At 40.7% G+C, this 27,856-nt stretch overlaps 1 protein-coding gene across 5 annotated transcripts in view; it reads left to right on the plus strand.

Annotated features, from left to right (window-relative positions):
- The first annotated feature begins 15,609 nt into the window (after window positions 1-15,609).
- Window positions 15,610-27,856, plus strand: part of OSMR (oncostatin M receptor) — a 35,349-nt gene continuing 23,102 nt past the window's right edge. The window contains exons 1-4 of one of the 5 annotated variants that reach the window (XM_027811300.2): window positions 15,611-15,764; window positions 18,309-18,440; window positions 22,718-22,814; window positions 27,241-27,404. In XM_027811300.2, the coding sequence (XP_027667101.1) occupies window positions 22,742-22,814; window positions 27,241-27,404 (237 nt within the window). In that variant the 5' untranslated portion in view covers window positions 15,611-15,764; window positions 18,309-18,440; window positions 22,718-22,741. Of the gene's footprint in view, window positions 15,769-18,308; window positions 18,441-18,932; window positions 19,190-22,717; window positions 22,815-27,240; window positions 27,405-27,856 lie in introns of those variants that run through there. The other 4 variants (XM_055698299.1, XM_027811308.2, XM_055698297.1 and 1 more) reach the window with 4 other exon arrangements.

Below are 27,856 nucleotides of genomic sequence, written 5' to 3' on the forward strand. Positions count from 1 at the left end.
GTACCACACCACTGACTTCCCTTCCTTGTGATATCAAATACATTTTCTTTCAAGGCCTTTCATGGACTAAACCAAGCATAGACAATCTTGCTGACCCTTAAACCAGAGGACTATGAACCACAAGACACTTACCATATCCCTCAGAGTGCTGAGTGGAGAAAGAGCATAGCTCTACAAAGATGACAGTGGCTCCCCAGAAGACCCACAATTCTGTCTGTGGTTTGGGGTTAAGCTGGGTCCTAGCATTATCTCACAGTGCCAGCTTCAGAAACCCTTGTCGGCTTACTTTCTCCCACAGAGGAGCTGAGAATACTCAGCAGCCTCTTCCAGCCCAGCCCTGGTGACATGACATAGACTTAGAATGGAAGTCATACTTCAACTGCTTGAGAAATGCATGTAGTATGTTTGCTTCCCCAGAGCACCTCCACACTCAATATTGTAACACTGTTGAAATTTCAGCCGTAGCTAGACTGCCATGTAAATGCATTACTGCTACTTATCACATAATAAATGTTGCTTCTTTGTGCTTCCTTTTCTGCATATAATCATTAGCTGTCTTCTATTTCAAATTTCCACAGCTGCTTGGAATTTACAGATATTTTGTCCAATGTTTGTGCAAGACCTAACAATGAGGTTCCAAGAGAGAGCTTCCTCAATAATTTAAACACTTGCCTATTGCTGGCTTTTTCATCAAGTTGTCTTACCACTCAAACTCTTGAATATTCCATGCAGTTTTCTGCATGTATCTCTTACGACTGCATTGTGCAAACTGTGTGGACACTGGCTCAGCAAAACTGGCTCAATGAAAGTGCTTAAGTAGGAGGTATTGCTGTTCTACAGCAGCAGCACCTTGGTTCACACATCTGTATCCACGCAGTATCTTTCAGTTGTTGTTGGGCTCTTGTGGAATACTACTATTACTTTCCTTCTGGTTTAAACCTGCCAGAAATAGTTTTGTTATTTGTTGAAAATTCCACAAAAATCTAGCACAGCTCTGGCAGTTTTAGGAGTAGCAACACTTAACAGTATACTAATGATGGGACAAACAGATTATCCTTTAACAAGTTACAAATATGAGCTAAAATGAGATGTGTGCTGTGATCCTTGGGATTTGGACAGAATGATCTTGTCCAGCAATTGCATTTCTAGTGCAGGGCAGAGCTTGGCAGCAGAAAACCAGCACTTATGTGTCTGCACACAAAGGAGTAGGCCACATCACACTGAGATGCTTGAAGCTGCCCTATGCTATAGAAATAGATTGTAATGAAGGGCTTAAATCTACCACATACAAGGTTTCATGGCCTCTTGCTCTCTTCAGTTTCTGTCTCTTGTATTTAGCTTTTGTGCTTACCTGGTGTCTCAGAGTAGAGAGGAGATATTTTGTTTGCAGGCATTTAGCTCTCAATCTGGTGTTTACAGAGCGTTGGTAACCTCTGCAAGCCGTTTCAGGAGCAGAAATCTACCCCACCCCCCCTCAAAAAAAAAAAAAAAAATTGAAAGAAGGAAATGGATTTTTCCTACTACCCATTACTGCCTGGATGCTAATCACTTTACCCTGCCAGTGGCTGAGAATCTCCTGGAAGGAAGTGAGTTGCCTTATTATTTTAATGTAATTTGAGTGCACTCAGTGCCTTGCACTTGACACCTTATAGGAGCAGATGCTAAATGCTCAGTACATTAACCATCTGACTGTTACCCTCAACCTTTTTGATAATTGGGTTTATTTAAAATGCCACATACTGCTGCTCGAATATTGATAACTCCTGTTCTGACCTCTTGTAAAGAATATAAATAACTCATTAATCATCACTTGGTTATCTTCTGCAAATAACAATACATGAGACAGACACTTATCTTGAGCTTTTTATGTAAACAATATTCTCTATCTTAGAAACTAGCAGCCTGCTACAGTCTAATTTGGCAACAAAAAATTATTCCACTTTACACTTACTAGCTAGCTTCAAAAAACTGCCCAGGTAGTTCTTCTGAGTTTGTCCAAGCAAAACAGCAATTTTACACTACTAGAGTCAGCTTTCTTTTTTATGGCAGATGGAAGAAGTATTGAGGGCACACAGATAATATATTTTCAGAAATTTTTCCTTTTGCATGGAGGAAAAAGCTGACATTGAGTATTTCTCTATGTTTGGTAAGTATTTGGAGACAGTGGTTTATTGGTATACAAAACATCTATAAACACACCCCTGTGGTATTCAAGAGGGCAGTAAGAATGAAATAAACTCTAATTTTCCCAAATTAGAAGCAGCCAGTCTCTGTTTACCCACAGCTACACTTCTGCTTGGAAGGCAATGTACAAAAAATGAGAAAAGTATTTACGTTGTTTTGTCCAGAAAGTACCTTGGAAGCTTTTCTATGCGGACTTTTACTTGGATGAGTTCGAAAAATCGTGAATCAGAAAAGCCACAAAAAGCAATGCGGTTCTCCCACATTAATCAATGCATTGATGTGTCAATAAACATATGAGGCTGTGGAAATTTACAGGAATTTGCAGACCTTGAAACGTTTGAAAACATTAATTGCATTAACCTACTGCGCCACCTAGCCTTGTCTGGGAGACACTTTCCCGTGGAATCTGTTCTCATGGAATACCGTATCAATCAAGAGGTGTATTTAAATGCTGTGTACACACCGAGATGCTTCCCTGAGTAAAACAGTCCAGTATGAGGGTGATATTTTTCTAGCTTGCATTTTCTGTCTTGGAAAGCTTTATAGCTAAATCAGAAAAGCTACCGTTATAGAATAAGAATTGATCTGCAAACCACTATATACATGTGCAGAGAAAGACCCATCACACTGCTAAAGTGTTGCAAGTCCAACCTTGTGTGTGGCCTACAGCTCAGTGCAAACACACCCTACATCAGCAGAAAACCCACCAGCTGACAGCACTTAGTTTTCTCAGTGAAACAGTGGGGACAGTGAAGACAACAGAACTTTACGGTAAGTTGTGTCACCAGCAGAGACTTGCTGATACAACCCTAGGGTTGGAATACTGGTGTAGGAATGCCCATAATCCCCTGAAGCATGGACAGTATTTGTGAGTATGCTCACAAACAGCTCTGATGGCATATTCTTTGGGCTGTTGCTTCCAAAGTCTGCCTCTTCTCTAGTTAATTGTCAGTAATTGGCACTGTCAGCCACAGAGATCCCAACTCCTGGCACTCCACACGGTGTCTGATTGCTTGGTGCTGTCAGTCAGCTACGCCAGGATATGCTTCTAATGCCTCCTTTTCCACAGGCTAGACTTCCCCGGTCTTGCCTAGATGCACTGCTCAATGCAACGCTGGCTTTGCTACAGAGGTTCTTTCATTCACTATGGCAGATAGGAAACACTGCACTAAACGTCAGCCATGAAACCACAGAGCCTGATCATCCAAAGAATACAAACTGCCATTTTCTCTAAATAATATAGCCAGCCTTTTACATATTACCCCATACATTTGCATTGTATCATCTTCTATTATGAATTTATGATTAATTTCTAGTTGATTAGTTACCTCGTTCATTGAATAAATACACAGTCATGTTTCCACCAGGTGGTGCATAATTTAAATACCTGAGAATCTCAGCTTACTGAAGAAATGGTATGCAACACTAATCTACCTAAAATTTCAAGATCTTCTGCACTCCAATTTGTTTTTTCTTTAAACCTCATGCATCCTAAGACAAACTTCAAACTTTGGGGGAAGGGGAAAGACATAACTCATTAATTCCCAGTAGTGGAAGTTTGATTTTCTACCTCTGGCATATCCACATAACATCCAGCATTGTTAATTTTTCCATGAAATACATTAGGTTTGTCATTCAGGATGTTTCAATGCCTTATAAAGAAAGGATTCTGATTGTTGCTGAGGTATTCTGAGTTATACAGCACCTGAGAAAGCTTACTCCTCTTCTAGAGCTTGACTCTGCTTTTCATGGACTGCCTAATGAACAAGACTGTTGAATACAATGTCTTGTCCAAAGCCAAAACATGAGACAAAACAAACGTCTTTTTCATTTGTATCACCAAAGGGCTTACAAAGTCCTTTTCCAATAATTTTATTGACTACTGTAAACTGACATGTAAGCAGGTATATAAGGTAGTGTTATCATTTGAAGATGCTACTCTCAGTTTTTTTATTGAGTTGAAAAACTCAGTTAGGCTGAAATTTTCTATGCCAGTTGCCTGTTGTAGGCTCCTGTGTCTTTTTCTTAAACTTCATTCCAAATCAGCTTCTGAGAAGGTTATTTAAAGGAAATCTGGAGACTGTTTAGAACTGTTCCTCTACCCCCAATGCTTGATACAGTGGAAATCCCCACACTCATTTTAAATAACTAGCAGGGAAGCCTGAAAGCATCCGGCTGCAGCAAGCCCGCTTAGCCTGCTAGTTTAGATTTCTCAATTCCATCAATAGCAGACATACCCTGAAACAGTGTGTAAACCAAATAATTCTCTTACAGGTTAGAATAGCATAGTTTTAATTTAAGAAAGTGGAACACCACTAATTTCTGTAGCAAGCCAACAATCACCCTGTGGGAAACAGTCTTTTGCCTCAGTCTCATTTGAGTAACTGTCTGGCGTGCCTGTACTCCATCATGTCCTGTCAGTGGCTTGTTGTGTCCCAGAACTGAGGAATGGCCGTAGGCTAGTCCCTTGCCACCAGAGGGACTTTTGAAGACAAGAAACTGTCGCAAATGCATGGTTTAGGTTAGGCTGCTTGAAGAATCACCATCAAAGGTGCAAGTGAAATGGTTTTGATACAAATTTGTGGGAGTGCAAAGTTCGGTGGGAAGGTTCACTCTTACTTATTATGTGAATGGAACACACGAAGAAAAATCAAATTAAAATTGAACTAGAATTGAGCTGAAATGATTTATACAGAGACCAAAGATGTAAAAGGGGGAGGGAGGCCCTCCCATTGAGGTTCGAAGTAGATGTCCTTGCTTCTAAACTCTAATCTAGGTCTAATCCTAGTCTCAGACATGGACAATGGTTTACACCTAAGGGTATCTAGACAGTGAGGGTTTATTCACAGTTTAAAGTTGATCAGTAGATCGACTTTTTAGCATCACTTAATCATTAATTAATTTAACATTTACAAAATGATTCAGTAAGATTTACTTCAATTAATAATTTAATTCAATTTAATTACAGATCTGAAATTCTAACACACTGTACTGGTTATGAGGCATCTAAATCAGTTCAGATATACACATGCAAACAAGCAAAGGGATAGGTATATAGAAATACATGTACAAATATACGAAGGTATATACCTACTAAAATTTCCCGTTGACTTCAGTGAAATACTCACATTGAATGCCTTTGCATTTCTCAATAGGTGAAGGGTTGAGCCTCAAGGAGCAGGGGTATTAGCACAGGCTCCATCATCGGCTTTTGGTCATGGTACCCCTAGCATCACAAACTTGGATGTTTGCATGCTCGAGCAGTGTCCCACTCAGGTGGAGATGTTGGTCACAGCCCAGCATCATTCCATCCTGGCCGTAATCTGAGTCGGTCATTTTTCAATGACAATGGTACTGTTCCACTCAGGGTATGGTTCAGGTCAGGAGTGTCCCAAGGCTGTCAGAGGGTGATGGATTATTGTTTTAGTTTCCACCATTGCCAGGCAACAGAAGTTCTTGGGACAGGCAGTACGGTTCCCCACCTCAGCCACACAAGAGTTGCTGGTATGATCAAAGGGTTCTTAACCGCCCAACTCATTACTTAAACACCAAGGCCTAACAGGGATTCCTGAGGTCATACAGCTGCCCAGGGAAGGAGGCGAGGTGCACCATGACAGTAACCTATGTGTCGTCTCTTGCTAGCTGCTATCTCCAACTGGAATGCTGGATTTTGCATCTGAAAGCATTACTGTCTATACTTACGTAGCCTCAGAGATTGTTCTATATCCTTGGTTTTTGTTCTGCAGATGCTGGGCAAAAAGGGACCTCATCCTACTCCCTTATTGCCTTCTTACCCCAATGCTTTGTTTGGTTGTCCTCTGGTGACCTCAGTTTCATCTATGCTGAATAAAAATTGGCATCGACTTCCTTTACTGTTACTGGCTTCAGCGGGAAATACCATGATTTCTCCATCAGATACTGGGCAGAAGATTTCACATCTGTTGTTACATCAGAGCAAAGGTCCATAGCACAGCAAAAATCCACAGGGAACCTTCTTTGCCTCTTTCTGGGTATGTCCAGCTTCATATAATCACTCAAAATGGGCTGTTGTATCTGGACATGAGAAGGACAGTGTTGTATATGACCTAAATAAGTGCAGTCTAACGTAACCATAAAGGTCATCAAGTAGCCCTGCTGCCGCTATAACTAGTGTTCTGATCACACAAACAGAAATCCTGGGCTTCTTTTTCTCTCCTAGCAAACTTTCTCCCAGAAAAAAAAATAAAAAAAAATCTACACAGAATATTTGAGCATACAATCTCGATATGTGACAGTGGAATCACTACTTTGTTCCAGAACACTGTGCTGTTTACTCTCCTGTCCTGAAATATTCCATCACACTCTCGATATTTTATTAGTTCAACTCCCCAAATACGGAATGAATTTTAACCCCTGACCCCCACGCATCTGGAAAGGTTTGCTCCTGCTGTCTCTCCCGCTAGTTCACCACAAGATGGTAGCAGAGAGTTTCTCCTAAGAAAAACTAATCTGAAAATAACCGTGTCTTAAATTCGAGGAGACAGCCAGTGGAACTTCTTGAGCTTAATCTCTTCAGGATGAGCCAGTAAACCACACAGTCACCTAAAGAGGATCTTAGGCAGAAGCTAATTTCCCCTTTGGAATCCCATCTAACTATCCGTTAACCTCAAAGTCTGAATACACTTGACATCAGTTCAAATCCCCCAAGCACCTAGACTTCATATGCATCGAACTGTTTCAGTGTGAGAAGCATACAGCTTGTACAAATTCTTTTGGCATAAAAAAAAACTAGGTAGGGGAATTCCCAGGAGATTACTTTCTCAGGATATGGCTATGGCAGGTTGCGCATATTCGTGCCTTACAGGAAGATGCTGAGGACACCCTCTTTTTAAATGTGAAGGCACACATCCTTTTACAATAGCCTGCTGACCAGAGTGCACATCCTGAAATTAAAGAGAAGGATTCGATTCTCTCTTCAGTTGAAAGTTCAAATACATGGTTGGAACAACCCCATAGAATGACTAAAAGCACATATTTAAGGATGGTGTGAGTGGAGACAGCCACTACCCTCCGGTTAGGTCTATGTCATTGTTCAGAAAGACACGAGAGCTCACAGGAACTGGAGAGGCAGCCTACTTGTGCCTCTTGCAATCCAATAGGAAAGAATAGTTCTGGGACATGAACAGCTTTGATTTTATCTACTCAGAGGAGAAACTAGAACTTTTAAAGGTACTTGGAAGATGATAGTCTCTAGACCCCAACAACCTCAGGGGTAAATAAATGCCTATGTGGTATAAGTACTCATTAGTTAGAAATGAACTTATTGTGCTCAGCTGAGCCCAAATGCATTTCTAACCCCACTAGAAAATTTTGGTAGCTTTGGCATCTTCAGGTTTCAAGGAAGTTAGGTGGGGAAAAGACAGGAGATTGTTTTTAAAATTATGTACATAAATTTGGGTTATATGACATCACAGATAAGAACCATAAATAAAAAGATTCTAGAGAACAATATTTTTTTTTGATCCTGAGCTGGGTTTGAATACTTCAGAATAGCTAAGCTGCAGCCTTTCCATTTGGCAACTTGAAGAAAATAAAATATGAAAGATCTACAGAATAAGTGAACTTCATATATCTTAGTGTTCACTGGGGAAATGGACCTTGTGAATAAAACCAGAACTGAACAAAAATTAAGCATTGTGTAACTATGTATATACATAAAAAAGTGACTTGAAGTTACATTAGAATTCTAATGTTGGTATTTCCTTATATTTCACCATGTTTTCGTCTCGATAACTACTGTTTAACATAAGGATTTTCATGCAATTATTAGTTAATGACAAATAACCAATCATTTTTTTCTTCAGTAATTCAATCATTCATTTATGCTACTGTGGTTTCTTAAGCTTTTTCAAACCTACCTGTTAGCTGAGATCATGTCAGATAGACACATAGAACACCTGCACCATCACTTGTTAGGCACCACAATTATTACTCGATCAAAGAGATATTCCTGGAGAAGAGACTGTTGCTGGAACCACCCAAGTTTGTGTACAATACACTGCAATTCAATATAAGCTCAGGCCTTGCCCTTTACAGTGACCTACTACAGGCACAATGGAAATGCCTACAGAAAGCTGAAAGCTTATTTGTGTAGGACACTCAGGATGCAAAACAAGTGCAGACAACTATGCCATTCCTCCCTCCTACATTTCATGAGACAGTTCAGGTTGGCAGCGAGGAATCCTAGCTTGACTCCAAGCTGAGAGGCCTATCGAGAAGCAAAGGATACGCGTTCAGTCCAACAGTAATATGGCTGTACAGTTCCAATGACTCCCCTGCAGCTGTGGGATGACCAAAATTACTCCTAGAGGAGCTCCATGAATACTGGTCAAAACCTGTTACTCTGGCTGAACTGAAAAGTACACCTGCAATTTTTCACTCCAGCGCAGTTCAGCTCAAGAACACTTCACTGCCCTTTGCTCTAAAAGATTATTTCTGCAATTGCTAACTCCAAAGAGAAATTGTTCCTGGCTAGGAATTAAATCTTGCCTGAGGAACACTGTTTATGGAAAGCAACAGTTTGCTTTGCTTTGCTTTTAGAAGTTGCCACTGTGCAGTCAGAAAGAAATTAGCAGTGGTTCACTGTTCGGAAGGAACAATGTCGGGTGGAGTTGGAAAGATCTGTCCTGGTTGTTAGCAGGCAGCAATCTGTCTGATATAACAGAAGATACCTAGGATTTCCAGATGACATGAAGCTATGAGGGATCACAAGGACATCAGGAAACAGGATTAAGATTCAAAAGCATCTTGGCAAATCAGAGAAATAGTGTCTCAACAGGGAAAGTGCAAAGTTGTAGGGTTAAGCAGAGATAATTGAACAAGCAGGAAAGAAAAGAGTTGGCAAGATAAAATGATCTTTGGCTCACAGAATGTCACAAGTGGATCTTAAATGACCATTCTGCTTCTGAGGAAACAGGAAATACACAGGTAGGAACAGAAGCGTCACCTGTAAGTACATATACGGTGTTGACAGGGCTTCTGTTGGGAGTGCTGTCCCCTCCATTTCTTTTTTCAGAACTGGACTTCAAGAGAGATGTGCACAGTGGTGATCATGATCAGTGTTCTTCAAACCACTGAAGGAACTGAGTTTGTTTAGCCTAGGGAGGGCTGAGGGCATCCTGTTATTAATCTTAATATTTCAGAGGCTGCTGCAAAACAAAATAATAGCTTGGTCTCTATTCGTTTGTAGGCAGACAGTGGTGGGCATAAAGAACTAGTAAGTGTTTTGGTTTATATATAAGAGAACTTGCTACCACTAAGGATAGTTAGGTCCTAGCCAGAGAAGTCTCGAAAGGCAGCAGAGTCTCTAGCAGTGGAAGTTTTAAAGAAAACATTCTGAGAATCAGGGTGTGGGTATGATTCATTCTGCTTTGGCTCCAAAGATGGCCTCTTTCACACTACGTTAAACATAAATTTATGACTGAAAGCACTTCAGGCTTTTTCGTACAAATTACTGTATTTTAATAAGAGTCAACATCTCTAGTTAACTGTCCAGAAACTCATGTATGATCACTAATGGGAATCAGAAAATATTGAAATACAGATTGATTTTACTTTAAATAACATAGTAAAGGAAAGTCTTTCACTTGCATTGGTTAATAAGGAACTCTTAACTACTTCATTTCTCTTGTTTCAAGTCTTTGATTCAGTGCCTGACAAAGGGAATTATCTTTTGTACATTCTGTTTGCAAATTATTTTTTTTGTTTTCCTGTGAAACGGTCCTGTTAAAGTAGATAGCATTGTTCCAATGGCTTGCTTTCTTCCTGAAGGATGAAGAAATCAGAAAAATACTTTTTTATTACTCATAAGGGGCACATTTATTGCACCATATAAGTTAGTACTTATTATTAGTGTACCAGTGGTAGATTTTGTAAATGCTGGAAGTAGATTATGTACCATTACAAGCATGTTGTTGAACACAGATGTCAACAGAGAAAAAAAAAGTTTTAGATGCTAAGAGGCTACAAAAATTATGTATGAAAGGGGAAACATTCTATTTTTAGGTAAGCAACACTAAAATATTGAAAATACATAATTTAAATAAAACATTTCTAAAATTAGTATGACTAGAGAAAATTAAAATCGAAATTCAAGCTTAACATCACTAGCAGCAGCCTCTCTCTGCTAGTAAATACACTTTTTTTTTTTATTCATTCATTTATCCCTTTTTTATTTATTAATGAGTTTATTTATGTGTTTATTTGAAAGTTGGGACTCAAATATCCTGCCGGGGGTCATGTCTAATCATATTATACAGCACAGCAGCAAAAGCTAGAGGCAGTCTGTGGTCTGAAAACTGACAAGAGAAATTAAAACAAACATGCAAAAAGGAAACATTATTACTTCCAATTAATGAAGAAAAACTTACTCATGGAGATCAAGTGGCATGACTACTCTTGTGTTCAGAACCCTAACCAAGCTATTCTTTCCTCTTAGGCCAGGTTATTTTCTCTGTCTAGCCAAATATCAGCAAGTAGGGTTTGCAAAATGGGCAAAAAATCTGAGTACTGTCCCTGACTTGTTTGATTTTTTTAACCCAGAACTCTGCACAGGTGAATTCTTAGTGACTACAACCCTACATTGCCTGAATTGTAGGCAGACAATGTGGAGTACTGCTAGCACAAAGTTTATAACTATCTCTGTCTGAAGTAAGACACAAAGATGCACACGCACACACATACATACACCATACCTTCCTTCATGTTGTCTATTATTTATCTGATGCATTTAATCTTTCAAACAGTATTACTGTAGTTTTGCTAGAGTTATATATTCTGTAGACTTGCTGTTTAAAATGCCAGGTTTTTGTGTGTTGCCAGTTAAGATTTCTTACACAAGTCCAATAGGATGCTGTAGTTTCCTGAATGGTAACCATTTCAGCACTTGCCTTCCTAAAGCAGAAGCTCAAAACTCTTCAGCTGAGTGTCCCTACTAATGAAACTTGCCAATATTTGTATCTGGAGAATGCAAAGGGAAAAAAAAAAAAAAAAGACATGACTAAATGATGACGGTAATGGAGACAGCCAACAGACACAGCAGCCTGCACAGCAGTCTCCAGGTTCTGCCTGTAGATACTCTTAATCTTTCAGGAACTTCTTCTGCACCACTGGAGAACCCCTGGGAACTCTTTCAGAAGTTACAGGGTGTCTGCTGCTGCCAGGAAAAAGATAGCTTCAGGAGGCCTTGACTGCTAACAAGGTCTACCAACTCCTAATGAGTTCTACCAGCTATTCATGATAAAAGGGTGCTTTGAGCTCTTCTCTTCGGCTGACTGATTAGGGAGGATGCTAGAGAGAAGCCTGGTTTAGTACAGCTCTCCAGAACTCCAGGATTCTGCGGATACCGAATGTCGAATCCCCAGCTGTGCTGAAACAAGGACAGGCAGCATCTATGTGCATTGGGTTGGGAAATCGATACTCCTACGATAATGAAAGCTAGACGCTTGTGACTTCTGGCATCAGAAGCATGTCTCCTTCTCTGCCTGCAGATCTGCAACTACAAATAGGCTCTGTATCCTGGAAGCAGATGAGGGCCTAGGAACTGTTTACCAAAGCATCAGAAGAGCCAGCTGAGCATGCAGAGAGTGAGTCATAGTGGCAGAGTCCCTGCTATGAGGGGCAGGGACGTCTTCTGCTTGCTAGGTACTTGGATCCAGGACATCATGGAGAGATTAGGTTTGCATGGCACTGAGACCACCATCCCGTGCTGATTTTCTGGGCGCTGAGATTAATAACCTGTGCTGATTTTCCATGTGGACACCAATAATACAGTGAGGGGAGACGTCGAGTGTATTGGGCATGAACACCTGGCTCTGCAGGCTAGACCCAAGGGCAAGGAGCTCAGGTGTATCTCCCCAGTCTTGCCGGTGAAGGGGAAAGGTGCCCTCAGTGAGTGGAGAATTCAGTGGGTGAACAGTAAAGAATCAGATAGGAATCAAGAGATGCTTGCTGAACATTGAGGACTGCTAGGAGATGAGAGCAATCTAAGTGAGGCAAAATAATCTTTGCCAGTGGGTTGGCCATCCTGTCAAAAGCTTTAAACTGGGAATGATGAGGAGAGAGATGATGACTGACAATGAAGTGAGGGAAAATGGACTGGGTTGGTAACCAAAAGGTCCCACCCCAAGCTTATGCACACAAATAAGGAAACTCAAAGGACAGCATTATGGGGGAAGCTGTCATACTTTGGGTTGAATTAGCACACCCAGGTGCACACCTGAAATGATGATACATTAATGAACAAATAGGAGGCATTAGAGCTCTGTGTGCTAATGCTGTGCTATGATACTGCCTTAAAGCTATAATACTGTGTTGTTTTGGGCACCCCAGTTCAAGGGAGATGCTAAGAAACAGGAGAAGATACAGCAGAGGGGTACCAAGATTGTCAATGGCCTAGATAACATGAACTAGAAGCCTGGTTAGTTTCCTAAAGGAGAGACTAAGGGACCACCTAAAGGCAACCTACAACTCCCTGAAAGACAGTGACAAAGCAGACATGCAACTCTTCTTGGTGGTGGCAAATGGCACAAGATAACACGAGGCAACAGCCACAGACTGTGGTTTAGGATTCTGAGGTTGGATATTTGGTATACTTTGCCCCTAGGAAGGAAAAGCAGCACTACAAGTCACCTAGGAAGGTTCTGGAATTGCTTTTCCTGGGGGCTTTCAGGATTTATGACAGGTGAATCCCTCCTTTAAATTGGATGTCTGTTATGGCCCCTCTTGGTGTTGCAGATGGGTAATTTAGACTGTTTAAAGAACCACCACCAAAAGTATCAGCAAAAGTGGCTTTATTGAAATGTGATGTTGTAAAAGTGCATCTTAACAAAATTCAGTGGCAAGGTTCACTCTATAACCTACTGCACAACAGATATAACAACAATTCAAAAGTTGCCAAGACAAAAATCAAAGTTGCCAACATAAAAACTTAGTGTACTGTAATACCAGGTTTTTCATGGTATCAGTCACTTACCAAAGATCTGCCGTTGGTGGGAGGTCTCTTCTGCTTCAAGGAGCAACTCTGAGATGTGTCCCAGCTCAAGTGGAGATTGCTACGCAGCCAGCTGCTTAGCAGGGAGAGCTCAAAAGAAAGCTCACTTAAGCTCTCATATTTATGGCTTAAGGTTGTTGGCTTGTAGTCAAATTGCATTCAATGGGAAAGGTATGCAGGAGACTCCTTGTACCCACAACTTTCTTTGTTTCTTGATGGATGAGTCTTGGAAAAGGCACCTGCTATTCATGCGTTAATCATGTGACCTGTGTTCCAAGCTCATATGCATCAATGCTCACTGTGTCACTCTGTTCCTTTTTGGCTTTTCAGAGAACAGATTGGAACTAGAGAAGTTGTTGGCCTGGCTAGGCTTAGGCCTTTAGCTTCTCTGGAGCCTGCACCCAGCTACCACTAGTTTGGTTAAAGAGTTGAGTGCATCCATCATACTTGATTGGTTTGTTCAGGTACTTTTAGCCAGATGCAGAGACTCTGCAAGAAGAATACATGCAATTCAAAATAAAGCAGTTAGTTACTGGCTAACAGACAGAAGAGCTAGCTAGATTTCAGTGAGCTACTTGTCACTCATGTTAACCTACCCAGTAAATCTTTGCTGGGCAGGCAGGCATGAGAAAAAAGGGGAAGGGTCACTTCCCATGGCTCTCTGGAAAGTATTCCCAGCATCATCAAGTTGCCATCCTCTACCAGCTTCATCAACACTGATAACCAGACACAATGAATCCCAGCTAGTCCCTAGCTAGACTGGCTAGCTTGACCAGGCTTCCTCAGGTGATTTTTCTCTTTAGGATTTTATACCTTTTCATGCTGGTACTTTCCCTGTGAAATCTTTGAACTGCCCACTACCTCATGTCAACAGCCCTACTTCTGTCTCTTTCTTATCTCTCTACAGATGTTCTCACAGCTCCTGGATCAAGGTTATGCAGCTATGCTATATCAGAGCTGGGACTTGGCTGTATGTACACAGGCAACTAAGTACCTATAAGAGGTGGGGCAAAATTCAGAGCTGTGGTTACAGAGAAAGGGAGTCTCAGGTTTGGTTGGATATCTTCTTCTAGGCCTTTCCAAACTACATTGCTATTATTTGGTATATAAAGAACTCTGGCACCTAACTTGGGACTTCAAATTCTGTAGACACTGTGACACTCAACACATTGCAGTGCCAAGTTCTTCTGTGGATTTACCTTTGTTCTTTTTTTCTGTTTCCATTTCCCCATCTCAAATATGAGAAATATGATAACTTGCTTTTTGAAACACTTTCTGACCTGGCCTGAGAATTCCTTATAGACATCATTCAATAACTTGTTACGGGTTTGGGTACTAATTAGCACTTTGAACATTATTTTTAGATGGCAATGAGTTCATATGTTTGTAAGTCTAGAGCATTTGAAGGATACGCTATTACATTGTTCGTTCTGGAAGTTCTGGATTATGTGGATCAGCATGCAAAAGCAGCATCACAAATCATTGATGCTACACAAATGGAGAGGCAAGAGAGGGCTGAACATCTGTAATACGCAGCAGTGTTGAAACTGATTCAGAAAATGTTAAATGTATTGACACATTTTTAACAGGTATTTCCAGTAGAGCCCTAAAGAAGACATATTTTTCAAACACAAATGAAGGGGCTTAGAGCAGAAAAATGGCTCAATACATTAACTTTAAAATAGCACATGCACAAATTTTGCACCTTGCAAAAAAGACAACCCCTGTCAGGCAGAGACCCCCAGCTGAAGGGCAGGGCAGCAGATCAGCGAACTCCTGCCATCTCTTCCTGCTTTTGGGAAGGTCCTGTGCTTTTGGGAGAGGGTAATTTCACTTTTTGAGCCCTAACCTTCCTGAACGTGGTTTCGGAGAGGGAAAGCTGCGTGCGAGACAGCAGCGCAGCACCATACCAGGTTATGGCCTCAACCCCAAGCCCTGCTGCAGGCGCCAGGCCACCTCCCTCACCCCGCTGCCTTGGCGGCCCCTGCCGCCGTCCCAGTTCCCTGCAGCCAGGGCGCGGGGACACCGCAGCCCTGTGGCCAGAGCGCCAGAGGCACAGGCCTTTTGGAGGCACCGCTCCTAGTGCGGTTTCTGGCCAGCTCACGACTGGGAGCCCTGGGAAAGCGTCCGTTTGAGCCAAGCGCCGCGTCTCCGCTCTTCACGGTCCTCTCAGGTCTTTGCCCTGCCTGTCCTCCGCTCCCTCGCTCGGCCACCCCTGCGTCGGCCCCAGGCCCTGCTGCCCCTCCTCGCCCCGGGGCACCGGAGCGGCTCGGGTGCTCGGAGGAGGGGGCAGATGGCGGGCGGGCGCTGCGGGAGGCGGCCCGGCCCGCGCCCTGCCTGTGGGAAGGGGCCGCGCTCCCCGCGGCCGGGGGAAATTCCCGAGGCGCTGCTCACCCGGCCCCCGCCAGCCGGGAGCAGGCACCGCCCTGCCCGGGGAGGGACGGCCGCCCGAGCCCTTGCCGGCACTGACCGGGGGGCCGGCGCGTCCCGCCGCCCGTCTGGCGCGGACCGGGCTTCCCGCGTCCCCGAGGGAGCTGCTCGGCGGGTGCGGGTGAGTTACGCCGGTCTCCCCCTGTCGCGGCAGCCCCTCGTTAGCTCCGTAGCCCCCCTTCCCCTCTCCCTCTCCTCCCGCGGGGGGACCCCGGCCGCCCTCGCTGAGGGGAGCGCAGCCTGCTCCGCTGAGGAAAATCCATCCACCCTTTCCACCCTGGCCCCTTTTCTGAAGCGCTCTGGAGTTTTGATTTTGAGTTTTAGTCCTTCTGGTGCCCGTTAGCCCTCCTCACGCTTTGCCTGCCCTTTAACCCCCCTTTTTCCAGGCATCCCTGGTCACGGCGGGGGGTGCGGGTGGGGGCGGCGCTTCACCCCTCAGGAACTGCCGGTCCCGGCAGCACCATCACTTGCCGTTCAATTTTAAAGCGTTTTATGACACTCCCCCTGCCCCAACCAACCTTCTCTGCTTTCAGGGTGTCACCGCTTTACTGCAGCGTCAAAGCGGCTGATTTGACCCGAGCAAAAATGGCTCGGGTGAGATACATGGTGGGGTGTGGATGCGGCGCCTCCCAGGTGATTAGGTTCAGTTTTAATGTCTCCTGTTCCTACTACTTCCAGAAGGTGTTGACTTGCCCAGAATGGCAAGCCCAGACCTTTAAGTCCAGCATCATACAGAGAAAAAGTGTTGCTTCTGCCTTCTTTTAAGCAGCTGAAATCTGTTGTTTAGTCTCAAAACTGTCGGAGTAAATGAGAAAACATAAATTCCAGTGTGGTTCCTGCTTTTTTTGGAGTTTGGCTATTCTGTTGATGTAAACTTTTTACCTGTCTCTATTCTAAATATTGCATGCCTGGACCAGACCCTACTCCAGCTGAGTAAACCAGATCCTAACAATGTTACAAGCCTGAAGAACATGGTAAAATTATTATTCCTGTTGGTGTGAGTCATACCACCATGTTATATGATTCCTTCCCTACAAAAAGCATTTGCTTTCTGGTAGGGCAGAAGCAGTCTTACACAGCTTGTCAAGCATTTTATGTTTTTAGACCCCATTTTTTCACTGTTTAATTGCTTTTATGTTTGGATTCCAGCCTTCATGGGACCATGAAGTACATAATGTTTTCCTGTTTTGGCAAAACTCTTCAGACAATCAACAGCATGCATCAAAGAGATTTCTGTTTATAAAAAAACAGGAGATAAAGCTATGCCTAAGTGGCCAAATGATTACATGCCTATCAGACCTTGATGATAGAAATTACTTTTTTCCATATGCAGCTTTTAAAACTTGTTGCTCTCTCATTGCATCACAAAGGATTATTAGGAGCTTTCAGTGTCTTATACATGGATGTATTTTGTGTGCTAAGTATAATTAAAACCATCTTTAAAATTATTTGGTAGAAGAAAACCTGAGTACAGGGACTAAAGGAAGGGTTCTTTCACTTTAGAATTTGCTATCTCAGCTATTATTTTTTTTTTTCAGAATTCATAATAGTGCAAATTAAATTTTGTATAAACAGTATGAATTTTATTTTGAAGAGGCATCTATTTAGTTGTAGGATGCTTTGGCAGATGTTACTTTACCGACACTCAATAGGTTTTCAATGGCTTGACACTGTGTTTCCAGTAAAGCTGCCTCAGTTGGATGTCAGCTCTGCACTTCATTTTGCAAGGGATGTACTGGGAATTGCAGGAATCAGGAGAGCAGAAGCACACTTCAGTGCAGAGTCTTTGTACAAACCATTGACTTCAGGCATCCTAGCTCATTTTGGCACTTACCTAGTTATCTGTTTATTTAAGAGGAAAAAAAAACCACCTCTGGAAGACTAACTTGCCTGTGATCTGGCTTACTTTCTAGGTGTGTCTGTCTCTTTGTTGGCTATGGAAAGAAAGGGTTTATTAAGTTTTGGCACTAAACACATCAGTTATGTTAGTGACCTTATACTGCATGGTATGAACTTGATTTGTGATTCCTATCCTCAGTCTGTCTGTGAAGCAGAGGGAATTAGAACACAGGATGAAAAATATGACATAAATCCAACGTAGTATTGTTACTGCATTTGCCTTGCTGGCAGTCCTCTTCCATGTCGGTTTAGAAAAAATTGTTAGATCAATGGTGTTTATGATTTGGTGTCCTTATCTAATACTGTCCTTAAAATGGATAAAGTTTTCTGGATCCTAGAAGCTGAAAACTTCTTTTCCCAGCCTATGTACAGGCTCTGATTCACTTGAGGATGAGGGTTGTGACTGACAGCTCTTATAAATAAGCAAAGCAAAGGGCACTGAGAAAGGAAAGTTGTACGAAGCGTGATTTGAAATATGTGGCTTTAAGAAGATTGATAGAAAACAGAATGACTCTGCGGTCAGCTATGATTAGACGTTTATAGCAGGGGCTTCCTTTTTTTACACACATGGCTGTTCCTTATACTCCAGCAGTATGTGCCAGCCAATGACTCCTGAATACTATGAGCCTGATCTTGAAAGAGGTTTCAGTTGAATTTTAGTGCTTTAATGCCTTTGAAGAGAGGCTGGACAAAATGTTCATCTTAGGCATGTTTACTAGATGAATAATGAGAAATTTTTTTCCTGTCATCCATGGCATCACAAAAGCATTGGCCTGGGTGAGACTTCAGGGATCATCTGAGCCAGCCTTTTGCTTTGAAGGAGAAATAGTTTACCTGGAGATATATATTTAGAGTATTCGCAAACTACCTACTGAAGGAGATTTCATCTCTTCCCAAGGTAATTAGCTCCTCTTCTGTCTCCAGCTCTTGAGTGACTGCTCTTGAATTGTCAGGTCTCTGAGCATGCCTGTTGCTGCTGAATTTATTGCAATTGCCACCAGGTCTCCAAAATGATTCTGTTTTATTGATGTATCTATCAGTACTGATTAATTTCAAGTTAGGCTGGGGAGTCCTGAATCCTTCTGTATCTGTTTTGTCATACCCTGGGTTACATTTTTCCAATGGGAAGGATTAAAAGTAGAGTATACACTCATGAGTTTTAAAAAAAAAAGTGTATCAGTGATCCAGGCTACAGACTGACAAGTCTGCTTTATTTCCCCCATGGATGTTGAATTTTTAGAAATGAGAAGAATACAGTGTAAAATGAAAAATGTGTTGCTCAGCTAACTTCTGTAGCTCTGACAGATTATTTTGTGCCAAATCATCCTCAGTTTATGGCTTAGCATTATCCCCCATTTTATAGAACATTTCACAGTGTATCCCAATAACGAGATTCATCAGAGAAATTAGAACTGTAACTACTGTTGATAATGATGGCAAATAATTAGAGCTTAGGCGAGTGATTGTTTCCTTCTATTTGGCACTTACGAGGCCATATCTAAATTACTATGTCCAGTTTGGGGCTCACAGTGCAAAGACTGACAGACTGGACTGAGTCTAGCGGAGAGACACTGGGAGGCTTGGGAGGCTGAAGCACTTTAGGAGTCACTGAAGGAGCTGAGTTTGCTTAGCCTTGACAAGAGAAAGGTAAGGGCAGCCCTGACTGCAGTCCTATAACTAATGGAAAGTTACTGAGAAGATAAAGCTAAGCTTTTTGCAGAGTTGTACAGCAAAGGGGCAAGAGGGAACAGGTGCAAATTGTAGCAAGGAAAATACAAAGAGAAAAATGATTATATGAACATAAGGAGAATAGAAGAAGTTATTTTATATTAATATAAGGAGAAAATTAATATCTGAATATAAGAAGAATATGAGGAGAAAAAAGACCTTCACAGTGAGGGTGGCAAGCACTGGAACAGGTTGCCCAGAGAAGTTGTAGAATCTCCATCCTTGGAGTTCTTCAAAAGTCAGTTGGGGAAAATCAGTGATTCTGTCATAGACTAGAGAAATTCCATTGCAAAATTGTCTTAAAGACAAAAGTAGATAGAAAGGGAAAAGTATTCAAATTACATGTCTGCAGTCCATGTTCAAAGTCACTGGCATGAGAACTTCTTGTTCTTACCTGCAATTCATGGAAACAAAGTACACAGGCATTCCATGTTGAAGCATGGTGACAAGACATGACTTCTCTTAGGCTTAAGAAAAAAGTCTGCAGTGATTCATTCTCAGGTTAAGAACTGTGGCATACTAGTATGGTATTCATAATTCTTCAGATTGGCAAATCTGAGCTAAGCTATTCACCAGAACCATGGTCGTGATTGTCACTTTTCTTGTGGTATTTGATAGTTGCTCACTATTTCTCAGAGGTAGTACTTTGCCTCTTTTAGGATGATGAATTATTTAGATACCTAAAAGCCTTCCTTGGCTTCCTGTCTTCATTCCTTTTGTTGTTCAATTGTTTTCACTTTTGGCAAGGGTGTAGTTAATCTGTTATCATCATGGGTTTTTATAAAATGAAATTGATAATGTATTGTGTACAACTGTTTTGATTCTTTTTTAATCTTTGTGACAGACACAGATTTTTAAATGATGATTTTATAAAATAAATTAATTATTGATAATCTAGAACAAGTGCTTGACATTAGTCAGTAGTAATTACTGTATGTGATTAATTTGTTAGTCATAGGCATAAAGTTTCTGCATAAAGATGATTTAAGTCAAAATATTATATATTAAGGACTGTGTTTCTTTTTGCTCAAATAGCGTTTCATTTATTTAAACTCACTTCATATTCTCTTTGTTAGAGAATTCCAGAACTTTTCCCATGAAAACTCTTTTATACCTACAATTGCACACATTATCATAATTTATTATACAGTATTAAACTAGATTATTAACATACTGATTAGTGAAAAGCATTGTAGCTTCCAAAATACATTTATATTCAGATGAACTTATAATGCCTTTTAGTAGCATACAGCATTTGTACTATGCATCAGTAAAATTGATCTAGGCTGTGCCATTAGTGGACTGACAATGTAGATGACTGGAGAGAGACAGTTAAATTAGATGCTTATTTCAATAGAATAGTTGAGAATGCCTCTTAAGAACAGAAAATTTCTTCCAAATAGGAAGTAATTTAAATAAATAGTCTGATTTGTCATGACTTCCACAATAATTTCCCACTGTATTTAATGTTGGATTTAAGTGATAGATGACAAATTTTGTGTGTCCGACCCAACAAAGATGTTTAGAAAACCAGGAGTCCTGTGAGGCCAGATTTTTGTCATGTCAAGTCAGGAGTTATGCCACTGAACCTAACTGACCGCCCTTGTGTTAAATTGGTTCTTAAAGCAGAGAGTCAACGCCCTTGGCTTTAAAGGCAGTTTTATTTTCATTTTTTTCTGAAAAAGGGCATGCAAGATTTGACTTTGTTTCTCAATATTAATTTTGTATAAATCTACTAAAGAGTTACCAGAAATGTTAACATAATCTGCCTTGGAAAGACTTCTTGTTGTGTCACTTGCTTGCCACTCACTGCTCCATAACAAAGATTCTGTTGTGTTTATTCCAGACAAAACATAGCAAAATATTTTCCCTTTTAGATATTAAATTTCATCAGATGATAGAACAAAGGCTAAACATAGAAAAACTATAACAAAGCAGATTTCCCCAAGTCAGTTCTTGGAACAGTCTATTAGTTGCATATGAATTAGGCTTACGTTCTCAAAAATATTTAGATTCTTTATTAATGTTGATTTTAGTGTTGTCTGAATACTTTTGAGGATGTTGGTATAATGGCAAGAAGGACTGAAGAAGCCTATACATTAGGCAAAGCCACGTTCACCTTTTAAATATGGGGCCTCCATGTTTATGCTCACAAGGAAAAAGTTGGGGCACACTGCAGCAAGGGTGCTTGTTGTGAGCTTGAGCCCTGGGCTGCAGTGCTGCACCCAGGACTCTTCTACAATTTCTGTGTGACCTTTAGAAACTTTTGGGGGAAAAAAAAAAAAAAAAGTTGAAATACTTTTCTTTTGATCCTTTTGAGAAATTCAGAGTTTCTCAAAACCATTCAGTCTAAGGCAAGGTCATTAAACTTCAGTGTCTGTAGCTCTAAGGCATTAAATTGGAAATTTTCTGCTAGGAAGAAATTCTGGAGTGAATTCCTGGCTGTTCTGAAATCAGTAAATGTTCTGTCCTTGTGGGGACAGAAGGTCATCTTGGTTATCTGTCCTGCTAAGCAGTTTCAACTTCTATTGTGGATGCAGTGGTAGAAGGCTTTCTTTATCAGTATTCTACACAGCTCCAGAAATGTAAAGCATGGAAATGAAAAGTTAAGGACAGCTGTATCCATTGTCCTGTTCCTGTTGTTTGGACTCCTGTACCCTCTGTGCATGACTGCTTTTAACCGTACTGCTGCTGAATGTTTACCTCTCCCTTCTGCATGGGGGAATTCGCAGCTTATGAGATCTGACATATGATCAGTCCCTTGGGACTGGGCTGTGCAAGTCAAACAGTTTCAGCCTGTCACAACGTGAGTGTAAAAGCTGTAAAATGAATGCTAGATAGAGCTGTGTGGTGTTTGAGATGATGGTCCTTCTAGGAATGGAACTTGCCAAAACTTTGATATGTGTATTTCGACTCCAGTGTAACTAAAGCCCTTCATATAGTTCTTGGATGCTGGCCAAGGGAGAGACCATGCTTGTCAAAGTCTGCTGGATTCATCAGTCAGGCTTACGCTGAAGCAGAAACCACAAGGCCTTATGTACCTTTATACTTTTTTTTCCCCCTTGTTAGGATGGATATCTTGTTATTTGTGCAAGAGGAAAGCCAAAATATATCAGGAGAAACTTTTGTTTTAATATTCCTTAGAAATAAACGGAGGGGAAAGTTTGAAGATATTGTGTCGTTTATTTGTTTAGATTCAACTGATTCTTTTAAGTGTAGTGTATTTTTCCCTATGCTGTGACCAGGTCCTAAAAAAACAAGCAAGTTTTTTCATTCTGTATCTTTCTTTATCCATTCTTCCTCAATTTCTTTTAAGATGCCTGGAGTCTGTGTGGTTGCATTTTTATTTATTTTTTCTGAAATACAGTAATATTACCTGGACTGTTGTCTGGCATGTGTTTCTCCTAAAAGAAAAAAATAAATAGAAATGTCTTCTTTCCCGATAAGTCTTGTGCAGGAAAAGGTGGATGAATGATGACTTACTTCATGGTTCTGGCAGTACTGATCCTCCTGAGGACTTGCCACACCACATATTCACAGCAAGGTAAATGTCTGAACATCTGCTTTTTATTTAGAAGGAAGCAATCTACAACAACTGAAGCTTTGGACATGCTCACTTGTAAGTCTCCTGTGATTAAGCAATCTACATGTGTAATCAAGTTATTCTCTTTTGTAAGGTGATGAAGCGTCTTGTATAATTACCTTTTGTAACCCCATAATGCAAAATGGCCTGTTGAATCCATAACTTGCAATGATGCGAAGCCAGAGTGTGTTTATTTACGTTCCCTTGTCTCAAGTTTTTGATCTGTACTCTTCAAGTACGGATCTTCAAGTAATTTATTTCCTCTTTGACAACTTCTATGCTTTTCTATCTCTTCCCTTCCCTTTGAATTTTTTTGTTTGACTCCTCTATGAAAAAATCAGCGCTTCTGTTGGTTCCTTTTTTGATGATGGCACAGATTTTTGTTTCTTACACTTCACATATATATCCAATACAAAGAAAAAAGCAAATATGCATATTCGAAGGGAATGAAGTTGAATATAGATAACTTTTCGGAAAGGTGTGTGTTTTAAGTACTTAAAAGTACTTAAAAGTACTACTTGCACTCTTGCCACTGGCAATAGCATTGGGCACTACTCCATTAAAAGAAAAAAAAAGAATTAATGTTTTTAATCTACTTTTCTATAACCACCATTAAGAAGGCAGAATTTACCAGACTATAGTCTGCATTATAGAAGTTGTATTGCCTGAATTAAGTTGGTGAAGGAGGGAGAGGGGTGTTTTTTTGTATAAATTACTTGTCATCATACTGAAGGGGATAATATATCTATTTCAGACTTTTATGTCTCTTTTCAACCTTGAATTCCTGTGTTCACACTCCATTCACTCAAGGTGCCGGCTGCTCAGTTTTGAGACTATTACCAATGTCCCTAGAGTAGCAAAACTTTGTAATGCAGGCAAGTCTAAACAGTTACTATGTTACAATAATTTGGTCACTTGTTTTCACATGCCGTTGTTCAGGAACAGAATTCGTCTCTGTTGTAATCATAAAGCTATTCATACAGTCTTTGAGTTAGCTTTCAAGTTAAAACAAGCCTTAAGATGCCTTGATTATTTAACTTTGGTAGGAGGGGAAGATTGTAACTGGATGCTACATGTACTTCTGCATATCTAAATTATACTACAGAAGTCTTTAAGTCTCACATTGTAACTCAATGTGGCCTTCAAGATCTTGGATATATCCTTAACTATATTGTTTTTTCTGTTGGTACTGTGTATAAGCCCTGACCGGTGATCTAGACTGTCTTATGCCAGGCTCTGAGGAAAACAAATTTCTGTGAGGTTGGCAGTGATATGTCATCTAACTAAAAGGGGGTAGTGGAGGGACACTGTATGTAGATAGAGGGAAAGCAAAACTAACGAGGCCTTTGGTTTTTTGTCAAGTTAATTAAATGCAGCAGGTGAAAATATTGTCCATGGTAAGAAAAGGGATGAGATTTTAGCTTGGGCAAAAAGTCACATGTAGAGAAGAGAGGCAAGCTCATTGTCAATGCAATAGGCATAGTAGTGACACTTGCAATTAGAATTGGCTAGAGAAGGAGCAGAAAAGAGGATAGGGAAATTCGGAAGATACTCAGGGATTTCTTTTAATGGTGCACCCTGAAAAAGGAAAGGGGTTTCTGCCAACAGGCTGGCTCTTCTTTCAGGTGTGTTTGTTTCCTTTCCCTGAGAGTCTTACTTTGTGCTTGTGAGCTTCATTGAGAGAGTAGCTGGGTCCCTTCCTTTAGGTTTATTTGTGCCGGGCCCATCTGACTCCCCCAGTTGCTTTAGCACTGCAAGAGGAAAACACAAGAATGGCAAGGGCCAGAGCTTTAGGTCAGCCACCTATTTGCATATGTAAAATCAGATCCCCTCAGAGGCTTGGTAAGTGGTGCTTCATGTAAATGGATGATGAATGTAGAGGTGAGGTGCACCGGAAAATTAACAGCTAAGATTATATGCTGGGGAGGAACAACATTACAGTCAATTCCTTAGCATAAGTGGGATTTTAGCAGCCTTTATCTTGTTTTGATGGTGAAGTCTGTAGAATGTTGGGAGATGAAGTGCATCTTGTCATACCTTCCTAAAATAACATAAGATACACTGCTTCCACAGTTAATTTTATGGCTCACTTTGTTGCTTTGGTTGTTCTGGCTCTTTGCCTGGTCAGTCCTTGGCAGTGAAGCCAACAAGATTTCTGTTTTCCAGTAAAACCTAAAATTGCTGCTCCCCTGTCATTTAGGCAAGTGAAATTTATCTACAGGCCTTCCGCTTGGTTTCAGGCATCTACTAGCTGTGATGGGTGCTGGGTTTCCTTATGGTAGTATAAAACTGATAGCCGTTATTTTTCAAAAGCAACTGTCAAGCAGCAGGTATGTTTTTTTTTTAAGGACCACGTCATAACCATAGCCACAAAAGAAAACTTACTTCTGCACTTGAAACATATTTTTGTTTACCTTACAAAATACACCAATGCTGTCAAATTCTGTTTTAATGGATTTTACACATGTTCATATTTTTCCACTAATTCTGTGTTAAGGCTGCAGTAAAAATTGGTAGAAGGTACATGTGCATATATGTGCATGTATACTTATTTCTCAAAAACTTTTTTAGGATACCACAGTTCTGTTTATGTTGAACCATGAAACCTTGATTTCTCCCTCCAAGTGTATCTGAAGGAACCTATGCCAGTAGTTTCCTCTGGATTGAAAGCATGCGTTTTTCATTTTGCTTTGATTTCGATTACCTTTTAAAATGGAATGGATTAAAATTATAACAACAGAGTTTGTAGATGATTTGCTAAAAGAGAAACAACCATTTCTTTCAGCAGTTTTTTATAAGCTGTTACTAATGGTACCAGATATACATGCCTCCATTTATTCTTTAGTTATAGGCTGGACTTGTATAAACAACTAAGCGGTATCAGTGTCTGTATTCTCATAATTAATAAATAAGCTTATAAAGTATTATTTGCTTCCTTTGAGGGATCAAGGATTGCTATAACTGTTGCTTCTCTTGAGCCTTTCCTTTCCTGCAGTTAATGTAAAGATCTGTACGTAGGGAAATGATTGCACAGAAGTTACAGCAGAGCAGGCACCACAGGATAAGTTGCAAAATAGTTTGGATATCTGATTGCTTCCAGAAGCTTCTATCAAAATGTAGATTCTCAAACTAAATTTCCTGAATGCTTGCATTTCTGCCACTAATAGTCTGTAACAGTGTCAGATAATCATTGGGTCAGTGAGTGAAGCACATCTGGGAGAAATGACTGGACGTGACAGTTTTGTGGGAAGAAGCTGCTGAGGTCTCGATCCATCATGTCCCTGAGGACTGTGGCTGTAGTGGGGCAGGAATGGCCAGAATGAATTCTGTTTTATTAGAATATACAGTTATTTCTGTGATTTCTTTTCTGTGTCCTGGTCAATATAAGCATTCTGATTGTCATTTGTAACAAGCAGAGGCGTCTTGGAAAGCAACCATGACAAAAGAGAAAGCCTGGTTACTTGGCCATTTCAGTTCCCTGGCTTCAGTAACAACCAAATCAAGTTTAGGTTCTTTTTTTGCTCTTTGTTTATTTTTCAGGAATGAGAGAAGATGAAGATCAATGGGCACTGTATTTCATCTCTTCCAAGAGTTAGGTTTTTTTTGGGAGGGGTGACAGAGCAAACATTTAAAAAGAGGGACTACTTCTAAGGTGATCTGTAGTTTTCAGTAAGCTAGCCTTAAGTGGACTTCCCTTTCCTCACACCAAAAGGGACCTCAGCCTGACTTTTAAACTGTATTTTATTCTGGGAATTAACTCCAGACCCACAAAAAGATGGAGCTGCCATTATAACTAGGTGTCTGCTTCCAGCTGTAGAGTCCACAGCCCTGACTAAAGTACCTAAGCTCTATGTAGAGCAATCAGGAATGCGCCTAATACTAGACTATCATCTGAGCTAGCTAGTGGAGGGAAACATCCTATTCAAATACTTGACTTGCATTAATTAGTTTAGTGTTAATTAGGTTAGAGAGCAAAATTGAACCTAGATTTTCTGCCCTGATGATGAGAAGGCTTGCTGGGGATTAGGATTTCTTGGGATTCAGTCCCTGTTAATACATTGTTATTTCTCTTCATAAGATTATGAAGGGATGGATCAATATTTCCATAAAGTAGCTAGTAAATTGAGGGCATGAAGAAATGAAGTGGTGCACCCAATGTCAGGGGCAGCTATTGAGTAGAATTGGGAACCTCATTCTAGCCTGCTTTCGCCTTAAGATTAAAGATTATCTTTGCTTTTGACATCAACAGCATGGGTCTTGATCGCTTTTATTTTCTTCCTTCAGAACTGTCTAGTGTGGAACCTGTTTTACATCTAACCATTGTTGTTTCAGATCTGCTTTGTAACAGCTAAACGTTAATATTTTTGTGTTCTTTTTGTGCTCCTAGAATCCATCCTGTTTCCAGTAAAGCACCTTAACATTTCCAAGGATTTGGCTCTTCAGCAACTGCTTGTGGAATGGGATGTTGACAAGTCAGCGCATGATGCTGAGCTGGTGATGTCTTTTGAAATACAAGTCCGTCGAACAGATGAAACCACTACTGTGTGGACAGTAAGTATATGTTTAAAAAAGGTATATTAGTTATTTATGATACAAAGGAAGCTAAAGGAAAATGAAATGTTCAGATGCATATGCAGATAGTTTTGCTGTGTAGGTTTACAATTTACAGCACAGTATTTACAAAACTGTACTAGAAATACGTTCATATTTCATAGGTGCCAGACTTGGTCTAACATTATGCCCAGTTTCTGTGGAAAAAAAAAAAAAAAAAAAAAAAAAAAAAAAAGTAGGCTCAGATGAAGAAGTAATTTCTATTATGCCTTGCATATCCTTATTGAGGCGTTGTGGTGGGTAGACCTAGGAGATCTGATTTTCAAGACCTCTGTTTCACTTTCACTATGCAGGTTCCCCAAGTGGCCTCCCAGAAACATCCCTTCCATTACTCCTAAAGACAGCCTGTTTTTTTATAGCATGATTACTACCCTTAACTGGGGACTAGTGAA

Source organism: Falco cherrug, chromosome Z (genome assembly GCF_023634085.1).
Source record: "Falco cherrug isolate bFalChe1 chromosome Z, bFalChe1.pri, whole genome shotgun sequence".
Classification (NCBI taxonomy): Eukaryota; Metazoa; Chordata; class Aves; order Falconiformes; family Falconidae; genus Falco; species Falco cherrug.